The sequence below is a fragment of the Cyanistes caeruleus genome, chromosome 1 (genome assembly GCF_971803275.1).
Source record: "Cyanistes caeruleus chromosome 1, bCyaCae1.hap1.1, whole genome shotgun sequence".
NCBI classification, from domain to species: Eukaryota; Metazoa; Chordata; class Aves; order Passeriformes; family Paridae; genus Cyanistes; species Cyanistes caeruleus.
The window spans coordinates 35231802-35246527 of NC_141701.1; the positions used below are offsets into that span (position 1 = coordinate 35231802).

The following is a 14726-nucleotide window of genomic DNA, read 5'->3' on the forward strand; positions in this document are numbered from 1 at the left end:
CTCAGACAACAACTGTGTAGAAAATAAAGGACTATGGTCATGTGCCAAAGAAATGCCAAAAACTATGTCTAAAAATGCAGCTACTGGGGATGTAACAAACAAAGAGACTTGTCTACAGAATAACCCTGATTTTTAGACCACATAACTTCTTCAGGTAAGAAGAAAAGCTAAAGCATCTTGTGCTTGTTTTGATCATGTACCTGTACAAATATATATTTCCTCTGTTCTCAGTATGTTTTCAAAGTACAAGCACATTATGCCTTTGAGGATCCTTATTTTCCATTTTGTAAAGACAACATTGGGAAAGCATCCTCTTCTGTTCAGACTGTTCAGTTCTGCTTGTGTTAGCTGGGTGTGCCCCAGAGAGCCACTCCGTGTCATGCAGTTAACCCTGCAGAATGTCTTGCTGGAGTACCTGTGTGATTTAATCTTCTTTTTACAGTAACCAGGAAGCTAAACTAACTATGATTTTGTGATCTTCCATCTCTCCAGTTTCATAAGTGCTGTTCTTTGTGACAAATGCTTCTTCCTTGCTAGACAGCATCCTGAAAATAATAATGATGTGTAAAAGACATTAACTACAAATGTGAAAAGAAACACTGAAACATTATTAATGCTCCCTAAATTTGAATGTTCTAATTAATAGCTGTATCTGCCATGATAAAGAACTCACAAGACAAAGGGCTTACATGGCTGAACTATGGCACCTCATGATATCCTATGATGCATTTAAGACATGCACCACCATGGTACCCAAAGAACTCCATGGTTGAAATTTAATTCAAACAAAATGCTCTGAATAAACTCTTTGGTGTTGTTATACCTATATGAAAAAGAGGTATATGACATATATATCAATAAAACCCTCTTTCCTTTTCTACAAGCTCTTAGTGTGTGGCAAGTGAAGACAACAGAATTGGCAGGATGTAAGTCACAGAATATGCGTTCTTTTTGCAACAAATGTATTTAGGCTGAAAATACGTGACTTACTCCATAATTTTAAGGCTTTGTCATCCTGAGGTAAGATTGGGGGTTGGAAATAGATGATATTTAGGGTCCCTTCCAACCCAAACCATTCTATGATTCTCTGTGGGTCTTCATTGTAAATTCACTCAAGAAATCAACATCAGGCTAATATTAATAAAGTCTGTATTTATTAAAAAATAGCAATTTTTGTTCTGAGAACATCACACTTATGGAAACAGTCACTGCCTGGAAAACCTATGCTTACTTCATAATAATGTATTTCAGTTTCCTTAAAGGTGTTTATGTAACATGAATTAAAGATCAAAGGTGATCTGAGGGACAACACTGGTTATTTAAGGCTATACTGTCTCAGACTGAAAATTAAAGTGTCCCTAAAGAACAAATTTCAAATAATCAGATGGAAAGTATGCAGAGCTGATAGGAACTATAAACCACACTATTAATAATCTTCACTTAAAAGTTTGACTATATATGATTGAAATACAGACTGCTTATATTGTGAAAGTAAGAATAAACTTTTTTTCCCCTAAAAAACATGACATATTTTTGATGAATTGAATTTCAGATTGACTAGAATAAAAATTCATCCTACTCAAATTCAGAAAACAAGTTCATTATTATTAGAAAAGGACAAAAAGTAATTTTTGAAATTTTGAAAAATTACTGGGAGAGGGAAAACATGACACCAGTGAAGCTGGTGGAGTTCTATCAGTAACTCAAAAGCGCTGCTGATTTAATGTAAGCAGGCCAAATATGAATGAACTGTCAAAGAATGCAGAGCAAACCTGACATGTCTTAATTACTGGGGAAAAAAAAGCTGAGTGCGTTATTTTACTTTGAACTACCATGTGCTTATTGTATCTTGAATTACTGCATGCATGCATTATAAAATCATACTGAGAATGCTTGTGAGATTCTTATCTTTAAAAAAACGGGGAAAACAGCTGAAAAAAGCTCTTAAGACACAGCAGTTGATCCAGGGTCCTCCTCATGTGTCCATATGTTCTTTTGGCTATCAATGAGACAAGGTGGGACTACAGTTCTGCAAAAGAAGGACGTGCATTTGTTAACTTCACAGCTCAAGGTGAAATGGCCATCAGTTCACATCTATAAAATTACTTGCTTCTAGAACTAGTTCAAACAGAAGAAAATCCTCCATACAAACCACCTATTTTTCCCAAATGGGTTTCTCCAAAGCTGTGTCACTGCCTATAAATAACCACTATCATGTGAAATCTAAACCTTTCTGCCAGTAAGCAAACACTGAGAAGAACAATGTATTATGCAAAATTAAATCATATGAATCATTTTGCAAAATCTGATTTTTAAGTGGGTACAGGCATTTCATATATTATTCAAAGAACAGAAATGTTCCCTTACCTATCATGCTATATTTAGGGTTTTTTTTTTTATGATGGAGAAATAAAAGAGATGAAAGAATGGAAAAAAAACCCAAAAAACAACAAACCCAACAGTTGCAGACAGACAAAGGGAGGCTTAGTCCTAAGGAAAAAAAAAACCCCAAAAAACAAAGTTTCTTTTTAGCTGTCCCAGCTAATGTGATGTACACAGCTATTGACTAGTAGATCACGTCACAAATTATTCCTTTTCTCCCTTAAAGTGCAATTCCTGGAATTATGTGGTTTGCAGGAACTTAATTTTTTATGTTAACAAAAATTACATGGTTTTACCTCTTTGTCTTGCAAAAAATCCCACCTCTCCCCACTCTAAAAATGAGCCACAAGGGTTCAAATGCAAATACAAACTCCCCAGTGTATTGCATTTGATGGATGATGCATTTTGGAACAAAACTATCTTTCCATATTTTATTTTAAGGAAGCTGCCCAGGTTAGGTGTTCAAGGCCAAGGCTGTACTGATCACCCAGCCTCCCTCAGGAGCAGCCAGAGAAACCAGATCTGGCCCTGATGATACCACAGCCCCTTCAGTGCTGCTCCCCCAGAGTCAGGGCACAGCCTGTGAGGACGGGGAATGAGGAACTGAGGGCAGATGGATACACAATATCCTGAGCTGGAAGCATCATAGTCCAACTCCTGTTCCTTCACAGCAGGACCATCCCCAAGAGCCACCACACGGCAGAGAGCATTGCCAAAACACTTCTTGAACTGTCAGGCTGCTGCTGTGATCACTTGCCTGGGAGCCTGTTCCAGTGCCCAAGCATTACTTGGGTCAAGAATATTTTCCCAATATCTGACCTAAGCCTCTCCTGACACAACCTCATCCCTTAGAGATGACATGACACGGGGGTACTGAGTCAAACCTCCACTTACCACCTTTCTGGCCCAGGGGTTCCAGGACCCCTTGGGTCTCACCCAAGCACTGCTGCATCTTGGATTCTGCATCCAGTTTTGGGCCGCTCAATTCAGGAAGGATATTGGGGCACTGGGTCCAGAGAGGGGGAATGGAATGGCTGAAGAGTCTGGAGCAGAAATCTTAGAAGGAGCAGCTGACAGACCTGGGGATGTTTAGTCCCCTGGGAGAGAAGGAGGCTCGGAGGTGACATTATAGCTCTCAACAGCTCCCTCCAATGAAGTTGTAGCCGGGTGAGCGTCGGTCTCTCCTCCCGGACAACCAGCCACAGGATGAGAGGACATAGTGCTAAGCTGTATCATAGGTGGTTCAGGTTGGACATTAGGAAAAAATTCTTCACAGAAAGGGCGACTCGATACTGGAATGGGCTGATCAGGGAAGCGGTGAAGTCACCGTCCTTGGAAGTGTTTAAGGAAAGACTGGACGAGGCACTTCGTGCCGTGGTATAGCTGACATGGTGGTGTTCGCTCACAGGCTGGACTCGATGACCTCCCGGCTGAGGACTCGATGACCTCCCGGCCGTTCCTCAGCCCAGTCTGTTCCGTGATTCTGTGACTGAAAGCAGCGCAGGGAGAGAAGGAGGGCGGTGCCGCCCCCCGCCCCTGCGAAGGCGCGAGGGGGAGGGGGAAGGGCGCATGCGCGCGGCGCGCGGGGCCCGCCGAGCCGCCCCTGCCTGGTGCGCGCGGACGGGGCGAGTGTGGGCAGCGGTGACGTTATGACGCCGCTCTGCGCGTGTCGCCAGCCGCGCGACCCACGCACGGTCCGCCGGGCTCGTGCCTGCTCCTCCAGCCGGGCCGCCGCGCGCGGGCGGGGCGGAGGCGCCATCCCTCCTCCTCCTCCTCCTTCTCTCCGTTCTCCTCCTCCTCCTCCTCCTCCCCCTCCTCCCCGGGTCCCCTCTCTGACGGCCCGGCCCCTTCCCCTCGGCAGAGCGGCGCCTCCTCCTCCTCCTCCCGCTCCCGGCTGTGCCGGACAATAGGGGCGAGCGCGGCGCGTGTCTCCCCCAGCGCGGCCCCCGGCCCTCCATGCGCGGCGCCGGGCAGCGGGGCTGACAGCGGCTCCCGCCGGCGGCAGCGCGCCTAAGGGAGGGAGCGGCGGCGGCCGCGGGCTGCGGGCCGGGACTCGCCGCCCCGGGCGCTGACAGAGCCGTCCCGCTCCGTCGCCTCCCCCTCGCTCCCGCCGGCGGCTCCCGCCGGGCTTTGGCGGCGGCGAAGCACAAAGGCGCGGGGCCCGGCGCGGCCCGGCCCGGCCCCCCGGGGGGCGCGGGGGTGGCGAGGAGGCGCCGGGCCCCCGCGGGGCTTTGCCGCCGGTCCTTCCCCGCTGCGGTGAGCCCTGCGCGGGCAGGTGCGGCGGGCGAGGCCGCTGCCCCGCGGCGGGCCGGCGCACGGAGGCTTCGTCAATGGAAGTATGTTACCAGCTGCCCGTGCTGCCGCTGGACAGGCCGGTGCCGCAGCACGTCCTCAGCCGCAGAGGGGCCATCAGCTTCAGCTCCAGCTCCGCGCTCTTCGGCTGCCCCAACCCCCGGCAGCTCTCGCAGGTAGGCACTGCCGCTGGGCCCGCCGCCCTTGTCCGCCTGCCCCCGAGTACCGGCGGCCGTGGCGAAAAAATGCAGCATTTAATATTTTTATGACTAATTATTGCCGAGGTTAGCTATTTAGCATCGCTTGCGAATTGAGCGGTGAACTCCGTGGGGTTTATTTCCCCAGACAGTGGGTTATTTGTTTCTCTTGTGTTTTAAGCTAGGACTGTTTTTTAGCTCTTTTATTAGCTTGGGCTTTCTTTGAAGGGTCCAAATTTCCTATGGGGTTGCCAAAAGCTGCAGCTACTTTACTGAAATGGTGAATATGCACTGCAGTGTTTTATTTGGGATGCTCTGATTTTTCTCCCTCCAACTATTGAGGCTTGGCAGTTTGTCTAGAAGGAGACAAAGATCCTTGGCTTTTTCGTTTCCACGGTATTGTTCCCAGCCCATATTACATCAGTCACAATGTGAACTGTACTGTATTTTGTTTCATCTGATCGTGTTGGAAATACTGTGAAAAAGGTCATTATAACTATTAGGACAAAAGGCAGGTTTTTCTTGTGAACATTGCCCTAAATTTCTGGATGTGCGTTAGTATGGTTTCCCAGCACCCAGTGATAAAATTATATTCTGGCGGAAGTCTCTGGAGAAAATCTGGAGTTATGGTGGAAAGCATATGTTTTCGTGGGGAGCAGCCCGTTTTGGCTTCGAGGGATTTCCTATGTCAAGATTGAAAAGTCTATTTAGGGTCTGTGAAGTATGTTGTCCTTACAAAAGATGTTGTCTTTGCGTGTGTAATGGTAAGTTTTTGTTCTGTACATTTTTAGTGTGTCTTATTAAGTTATTCTACTTTTTTTTTTTTTTTTTTTTTTAATGACTTGCTGTGCCACACATACATCTTTGTAGAAAGTACAGAGCTGCCAGTTGCTTTTGGCTTTGTCCCCTTTTGGTAGCAGTGGAGCTCTATGTGTGTGTGAGCATTAGGCACATGTATGTTTGGACAGGAAAAATCAACAAAATATTGTGTTAATGACCAGGAGCTTGAATGCATGTGGAAATAATTATTAGCAAGCAAATGAAGATGAACATATGTTGATCATTCTTCCTGCCCTGAGTATAAATGTAATAATTGACAAAAACTTTGGTTTTATGGCCAATTAATTTTCCATGTAGCAACGAGATTAGGGTCTTTTCCATTTGTACAGCTTGTTCTGAGCTGTACTTGGTGGTGGTGACTTTTCCATATGTATAAGTCGTCTTGAAAGTTCAATCTAGTGTGGCATGCTTTGTTCTGTGTGAATAAGAGGAGGCTCCCTTGTTTGAAGCATTTGTGGTTTTCTGAAAAAGAATAGGCAAAATGGTCAAAGTGATGAACTGTATTCCTTTCTGTATGATCTCCAGAACAGGTGATGCATGAAGTGTATATGAGCTTACCAAATTAGATCTGGTATTGACATTTAAAGTGTTTTTTTCTCTTAACTTTCAAGCTTCTCAATTCTCTGACCAATATTCTGCAGATGTATTGGTGAGGTCCAAGAAGAGGTGCTTGAATAACTTGTAAAAAGGGAAACTATGTGTGCTTGGCCAAGTAGTATTTTGTCTGCATAAGCCAACAAGTAACTAATTTTATGCATTAATTAAAAGGAATTAGGATATTTAAGTGGGGAAGCCTTTGCTGTTACCAGACATTTCATTAGAGTACAGCTTTACCATTTTTTCCCCTTTCCCTGAAGTCTTCTGCAAACAATAGGATGTGAATAGGTCTACCAGACCTGCAGTCACAGGTTGGTATAAATGATGAACTAAGAAGCATCACCAATGAGATTAGTGATTCTGTGTAACTCCTGAACTTAACTTCACCTTACAAGGCTCTTGTAAGATGTTCCAGTTTCATTCAGTCCAAAGAGAGCTGAACCCTTAGCAGTTTGTCATTTTCAGTTTTCTGCTCCAGCTAGCTTTGAGCAATAGGAGTAACACTGGAGATGTGTACCCAAGGAGCTGGTATGTACAGCTAGCATTTTGCAACTAATATGCATTTAGCAGATTTTCTTGAAAATTGCATTCCCACTTAGAGATTAAAAGTGACATGATTGAATCATAAAATGTTTTAGGCTTATCCTTCCAGCAAGAAGGTATTTTGCATAGGAAACATACATGAGATAAATGCACACTATGTTATACGTACCATTTAATTGGACAATCCTAAGCAGGCAAATATTTATATCTTAATTTATTTAGTAGAATTTCATTTTTGTTGAGGTTTTTCTACATGGGTTCAAAATGGGCTGTATGTTGCTTTTTTAAAGCTTAGATAAAGTGGTGCTGGAAATGACCTCAAGGATTCTGATCTACTCCTCTCAGCCCCAGGAAGGATAAATTGTATTTACAGCATTATTGGCAGATGTTTGTCTAATCTGTTTGCTTAAGCTATATTTTAAGATACAGTCTTATGAGATGAAGTGAGTTGACATAACTCATTGTTGCTGAAGGTTAAAAGCCCTGTCATTGGGCACGTGTTATTACTGCTTCCTCTATGCCATCTCTGATGCTTGTCAGGTGTTTGTTCATTCAGGTCACTAAAACAGCAGAAAACTAACACAAGCAGGAAATTTGGTAGCTTCCTGCCATCACTTTGAATAAAACAGGCTTTTTGAAGTTTGTCAGAACTAATTTAGAGGAAAAGATGGTGCCATTAGGCTTTTGAAAGTCATAAAAGCTTTAAATAATAGAAATTGTGCAATCTCACTAGTCAACTGTTCTTAATAGTACTTAACTGTTCTTGTCGTAAAAGAATTTGTAATACTGAAATTAAGTCTTCCTTGTGGTGATTGCACCTTTTACCATACCCAGTAAATGTAGAGAAAGGCTTATTCCTTTTTCCTTGTAGTTTTCTTTTATATTTGAGTTATTTCCCTATTGTCTTAATTTTCATTAATTTTGAAATTTTTACAACAAAAATAATAAAGGCAGCATCTAAAGGTTATTTGTGATATTTATTGTTCAAGTCCAATCAGGTGAAAAGCTGCTGTTGTAAGGGTATATACAAATGTTTCAGTTAATAATCATCTTTAAATAGGAAATAATTTAAAGTGCTACTGTTAAGGTTATTTGAATGTGTAAGTGTTGAAATTATCAGGACATTTCACATTGATGAGATTTGAATTTAGGTTCACTTGATCAGGTGAATGTTAACTAGTACCTTGGATCATACATTCAGGGTGTTCATTCCATATATTACAAAATTCTGTTTTTCAAATTAAAGCTGAGCTTTTTAACTTGGGTTGTTAATATCAGTAAAAAAGTTTATAGAACTGTACTTACTTAGTATGAAAATTCTTAGTTCGCGTTTTTATGAATAAGGTTTTATAATGAAAACCACAAGCATAGCTGCGAGCTACTTTTAGATTGTCCTGCATTGCACTCCTCCTCACCCCATGCTGAATTGACATAAACATATCACAAATTAGTAAGAAAACTTTGGCCTAACCTGCTATTTTTGACTGATTTCCATCTCTCTACTTGGTAACTGGTTCTGCAGTCTCTTCGGTTCCTCCAAAAATTACATCAATGGTATCTAGTAGCAGTATCTGAATAAAAGGAAAGATCTGGCTTTAGCTTTCTATCTTTGAATTATTGAAATTGATTATGATAAGGAAAGATGTCTCCTAATAATGAAATTGTTTGTAGAGGGAATGGAGCAAATATGAAGACTCCATTTGAATTTCAGAAATGTACGCATTGTCTCCACCTGAAGTACCAAGTACTACTGCGTGCCAGGCAGTACTATGTCTTGCTACCTGCTATTTGATAGCTCGGTTCATGATCCTTCTTCATTGCATCTCCATTTCATGCATTAAGCAGTGTAGTGTCAGACTTGGCAACTCTCATACCTGAAGAATAGATTGTTCTCAATCACACATATGGAATCCTAGATTTGACATGGGGGATGAAGTGGGGGGAAAGTCACTATGAGCAACTGGAAATATACTGCATCAGTTGATTCTTCAGTGAAAGGTGTATACTTCCTCTTCCCCAACATTAGCAAAGTGCTTAGGCCACCTTTTGCTGTGTGTTTCTTCTTGTCCCTGTCACCTGATGTGATCCAAACATGTTTAGGTCTGCATGTAGTGTGGTAAGTTAGAAGATGCAGTTGAGAGGTGTATTTATATGGTCTGGACGTAGACATTGTTCTTTAATCCCATGGTTGCACCTTTTGCTGAGAGAAGTGTTGGCATGACCTATTTTTCCCTTGCAGCTGCTCGTTTCTACTCCTGCGTCTTCCTCTTAGTTGTGTCAACTTCTTCTTTTTTTTTTCTTTTTTTTTTTTTTTTTTTGATCAGGTTATTTTTCAGCCTTGGCTGACTCATAGTACAGTTTCATAAATGACTGTGACTGTTAGTGAGGAGGAAGCAGCACACCAAAATGTTAGACCAGGAGTAACAAGCACTGGAGAAGCAGAAGGAATGCCTTACAGTGGCCCTACTGATGAATGCAAAACCTTGCCCTAAACCACTTTATTTTCTTATCCACCATTTTTCATAACTTTTCTTCTGTACCTTTCTAATCCTCTTCATCAGTGCTTCTCAATTGCTGGCTCTTTCATTAGATTTCTCGTGCCATTTCCTGTATCTCTACTACATAAATAATTAATGAGTTAAAATAATGAAATAATTTTCATGTTGTGATTCCTAGCCTCTGGAATTAATTCTGTGTTGCTGCTATGCTTGCCATTCCCTTCATCTTGTATTTATTGTGTCTGGTTGCTGAGATTGCATCTATTCATATGAGAGGGAGAGACTGACGCTGACTATGTACAGCTCAGACTAGTTCTGATTGAGGCTTTCATACACTACGGTAATTTTATGTGGCAGTTCATTTTTAAAATGTCCTGAGTTTTATGACCAAGTAAATTTTTCATATGTTCTTGTGTAAAGCAAACATTGGTACTGCATTCAGCAAAAAGGTCATAGCAGCTTATTTCATGGCCTATAATTGTCTATGTAAGATCCAAACAGAATAATAAAGTCCCCATTAATTAGATTGTCTGAAATCATCAAAAGTCAATTCTTCTTTGTGCAGACTGTTTTGTGCTTTGTATGAACCTCAATTTTTAGATAATATTTTTAAAGAGAAATTGATCTGAAAAGAAAGGTTATAGCTATGAGCCCAAGTTGGGAAATATTTAATTTTAACCCTAAAACTATTTTACAAGAAGTCAGCATTAGTATATGAATACTCAGTATTCTATATGAACTAATTATATAGTAATAGCATGCCAATACAGGTTGTTGGAATTCAGAGTGTTTTCTGTGGGATGTCTGTTTCAGCAGCTTTCCTGAAAAACCCTTTTTGCTAGTTAAGTCTGTTTTTATAGGTTGCTTGAGAAAAGCAATAGTGTCCAAACTTGGTTAATTCCGAGTCAATAAGATCAGTTTTGAGGTAATTACATATCAAAAATAATGTAAATTTTCTAACATGTATATTCTACAGTTTTGGCATATAGAAAACAATGCTGAGAACATCTGCATTGTGAATCTTTATTTCTTCAGTTCTTCTACTTTCTGAAAAGTCTACAGTGGAAAAAAATTCTGGTAATAGAATGGTGATTTGTTAGAACAGTTCTCTATCATGTCAATAACCATTGGCTTCTTGTTTTCTTATGTTTCTCTCATCACTCGATATCTGCAACTTCACTGGTTTTCTGCTAAAATTATAGAATTCTGCATCTACTCAGTAATGTTCTTGCATTAAAGATCTCAGATTAATTGACTGCATTTTCAAGTCATGCCAGGTTATGGCTCACATATATGAAACACCTTTTGGTTTGGACTAAACCTGTTGTATTCACTTTCGTTCACTGCACCTGCATGGGCATAATGAGTAATTTGACAGCTCAGATTGGTTCGGTGGTTTGCCTTTTTTGTTTGTTTTGTTTTTTTGTTTCTCCCAGAAATGTGAAACCAGAGTAGCTTGGTTGTCCTTTACTGTGTAAATTTTTGTTAACATGTGTCAATATTTTCCACATGTAATTTTATACGATTGTGTGTCTAAGATACAAATTCATTTATCTTACGATTGAAGGAATGTAATGTGTTCTGTTATAATGTCTTTTCTTTGTAAATGAAGACGTGAAGATGGACATGCAAAAAAATTGAATCTTAATCTAGGTTATCATACTACATAAAGCATTTAATACAAATAATCTTTTGTGTGCATTCACCACTGAATGAAATGTTCAGTTCTGCTTGAGAAAAGTCTTATATAAGCAAACACAAATGCATGGTGTGGGCATATGCACAAGGGTGTACGGTCTCACAAGAAGCATGTGTCTGGGACCAGGAATTGAACAGACCTCTCAAGTTCTCCTTCAGAGTTATGCACAGAATCCTCACAGGAAACCTTGAAAGAGTTTGAGTTTCATCACATTTGAAGTTTTCTTCAGTTTGTTCTGATTATGTCATTAACAAGTAACTGCAGTGTAAATAAGCACCCTGTGTAATCCAACAAGGCAGCCTGCCAAAGACAAAATATCTTATTATAAAAATAAGATGCAGTTCTGGGAAACTAGATTTAGGGGTTAGTTGGAGAGTTGTTTATTTGTATGTTTGCATTCTGGCTGTATTGTAGTGAATTTCTAGCCAAATATTTTGTTTTCTTTCTGGTTGAAAATATATTTGTGGCTGTTATCTTGCCTTCCCTGCCCTCTTCCCTTCCATATCCTGAGAATTTTTTACTTCTGTTACAGCTCCTGTTTTCCTCCCACTTCCCCCCTCTTTGTACACCTTTGATATGGCAATCTGATTTATTATCTTCCTGACCACACTCCCACAATAATTATAATTAGAGATTCCTGGAGTCTGCTTTTTATCACAAGTTAGAGGGTGAATTCTTTTCTCAGCTCATAGCTAAGTTGTGAAAGAGCCAAGATTTACAGCAGGCCTTCCTCCTCGGCGTGTGTGAGCATCAGAAAGAATATGCAGCAATGAGAATAATAAAGAAAGGTCTATTTTAGTAGACTATTTTACTATTTCTTCCTCTCTGCCAGATGAGACATGTGGAAAGAAAGACACTATTTCCTTTACCAGTCATAGGGATTTTTTTCCTGTTTCTCCCCCCCATGACAGACGTAGCTGGAGGCTACTCTGACTAATAAGACTGGATATTTAATACATGTGAAATGCAGCCTGTTGCCCCCTTTAGGGCAAGGGGCAATTCTATCCCACAGTATAAAGAAAACCAAAGGAAAATATACAGAAACCTATTCCAAAGCTGTGAGGGAAAAAGTTACAGTGGGAACTCCAAGACATCAGTAGGTGGATCAGCCTTGGAACAGAAAGGATTTAGAAACTTTGTGTGAAGTTTCATTGTGTGATGGTTCTTAGTTGTCTTAAGAATGGAGGTACATATGGTGATGGGATGATGGCAAGCAAGTAATTTCCTGAGGGACTCAATTATATCAAGGTCAGAAAAAGTTAACACTCTCACAAAAAATACTTGGAATAACAGTCTGGTGGTGGAGGAACCGTAGCTGTCATGGCAGGAATGGCACTGACCTGTATTATTTCTTACTTTGTGTGTTTAGCTAATACACCACATATATTGATGCTGCAGTTGATGGCATGCTGAGGAGGAGGTTTCATGTTTAGTCAGGCATGAACTTGCACTTCCATTTTCTTAAACTTTCCAGTAAAGTTCGGGTGCCACAGTAATCTCCTGAAATGTGTATGTGTGACAGGGGTGTGTGTCTTATCAGTAGTGCCTTGTCTTCTCTTTTGCAATGGTAAATTCCTGTAACTAGTTTTCAAAAAGCCTGGAACATTTAAATTTCCTTGATTGTTACCTGTGGAATTTTAGACCTCATCTGCAATAATTGAACTTCTGGTATTGGGCAAAGAAAAATCTGTAGTTTTTTATAGCTGCAAACGCAGTGTGAAACTACTAAATAATAAATGTATGTATAGATATATAAATAGTAAATATATGGATAGTAAAGGTCAGGGTTTTTTGATGCTCTTGATTATGATGAGATCTAGACTGTACATTTGTTATGGAGTTCTGCCATTGTTGTGTTTCTTCTGTTGCAAAGTCTGAGCTACATTTTTTTTAGCATGGTGATAATAGGAATTTCTGCACTTTCCACTGGATTTATGTTTAATAAGATTTTCTTAGCTTGTTTTCTTTTGGACAAAATAAACTGATTACATTTTTGTTCAGATAAAACACTTAGTATTTAGCTAAGACAAACAGAAAAAATGGTTAAGCTTTATTGCCTGAATTAAAAACAAAAAATAATCTTGAGTTTTTAACCTTGAGAAGCTCATAATGTCCCAAATATTAAAAAAATTTGTCCCCTCAGTGTTTTTTCCCCCCTTCTCTTTTCAAAAAGATTGTGCTCTGCATCTAGTCCTTCTGTTTATATCTTTGTCACTTCAGATTATTGCAGGAGTTTTGCAGCCTACCATAAATGAAGACTAGAAGCCAAACCTAGCAAATTGCAGGTATTAAATGCCTGAAGTTTTGTGTTGGGCTTGTACTTTATGATCTGTATTGACTTTCAGGCTCTTTAAGGAGGAGAAAAGCTTCATATCCATAAGGGTGTTGAATGGTTGAAGCTGTGGTTACCTTGTGTTTTTTCTTTTCCTTGTGATACTATGATGTTATTTTTGCCATGCCCTTCCATCTTCAGTTGAGGCCTGAAGGGATATTTTTTTTGTTTTAATAAAAGGCCTTTGGTTAAAATTCTGTACCTATCACCTTTTGATACAATAGACTGTAAGGAAAATAATCAGCTGTGCACTACAAGGCTAATCCATTTTCACAAGCTTTTTAGCGAAGATGATTTGAGAGGATTAGACAAGGAGCTATTATTTATGATTGACTGAATAAATAGGAAAGACAATTAAGAGTGATGAAGTTTAAGACATTTTTTCTCATTCTTAATGTTGTTATATTTATATGAGAACATTGGAAAGAAGCTACATGCTGAAAAATATGATTGTGTTGGAAGCAATTTGTGAGTCAGGAGATCAGATTTTTCTCTTATGCTGAGTGTGGATGACAAAAGAGTCTGGTTGAGAGGAAAGTTGATAAGGCTAAAAGATACATCTTAAGCTCATTTCTTCATGTAATAATGTGTTACAGAAGGTGTTATTATTATTATATTATTCAGAAGGTCCTGAAATTAAGATTGTTAAAGTTAAGTACAATGATTTTTGTGTTTAATGTGTCATGAAAAACATGAGGGCAGTTTTTTTAATTCTGCCTTGACACGTTGTAATGCTGTGCTTGGTGTTTGGAGAGGCTTTGTGGTTGATGATTATTGTTGACAGGAGCCATAGTTTTTATTACTAATATTATTTTAAATGGAAATTCTTTTTCAGGTAAGAGTTTTATTTAATGTCTGCATTAATAGTTCCAAGATGCTTTTGGCGTTAAATGTAAGCAGTATTGCTTGCACAGTAATTGCTTTTAGCTGCCTATCTTTGCTTCTGCTCTAGTGCTGACAGCTGCACTCCTCTGACCCTGTGGAAAGCTGGCCTGCTGAGCTGCAGCAGCAGAAAGCCCTCTTATTTTTGTAGCAGTAATTTTCTGCTCATTTTGTCTCCTTGGTTCTCTTGCAGGATTTGAAGAGTGTTGGTGCAAGGGAAGGAACTGGGATGCAAGCAGAGGCCACCCAATGTGTGGCAACACTGACTCAAGTTGTTTCTGTTGCAGTTGGAGGAATGTCCAGAACAGCTGAACTCTGTGGAATTGTTTCACTTTCTCAGCAAACAGGAGTGGGCTAATTAATTCCGTGTTGTTATTCAAATTAAGTACTGCACAGTATTCATATATTTAGTATTTCTGAAAAAGCACCCGGTGTCTTTTGTATGTTATTGTTCACACAGCTTC

General features: G+C 40.2%; 2 protein-coding genes across 14 annotated transcripts in view; one reads left to right on the forward strand and one right to left on the reverse strand.

Annotated features, from left to right (window-relative positions):
* DNAJC5B (DnaJ heat shock protein family (Hsp40) member C5 beta) overlaps positions 1-4044 on the reverse strand; it is a 56613-nt gene extending 52569 nt beyond the window's left edge. For 2 of the 11 annotated variants that reach the window (XM_086886795.1, XM_086886788.1), the window contains exons 1-3: positions 3277-3936; positions 1909-2029; positions 201-562 (exon numbers count right to left, since the gene is read on the reverse strand). The gene's annotated coding sequence lies outside the window, so the exon portion shown is untranslated. Of the gene's footprint in view, positions 1-200; positions 2030-3276 lie in introns of all 11 variants that reach the window. The other 9 variants (XM_086886762.1, XM_086886778.1, XM_086886770.1 and 6 more) reach the window with 9 other exon arrangements.
* Positions 4045-4330: 286 nt separating this feature from the next.
* Positions 4331-14726, forward strand: part of PDE7A (phosphodiesterase 7A) — a 76827-nt gene continuing 66431 nt past the window's right edge. Inside the window, exon 1 of one of the 3 annotated variants that reach the window (XM_023920980.2) lies at positions 4331-4850. In XM_023920980.2, coding sequence (XP_023776748.1) covers positions 4713-4850 — 138 coding nt within the window. In that variant the 5' untranslated portion in view covers positions 4331-4712. The remainder of the gene's footprint in view (positions 4851-14726) is intronic. The other 2 variants (XM_023920982.2, XM_023920979.2) reach the window with 2 other exon arrangements.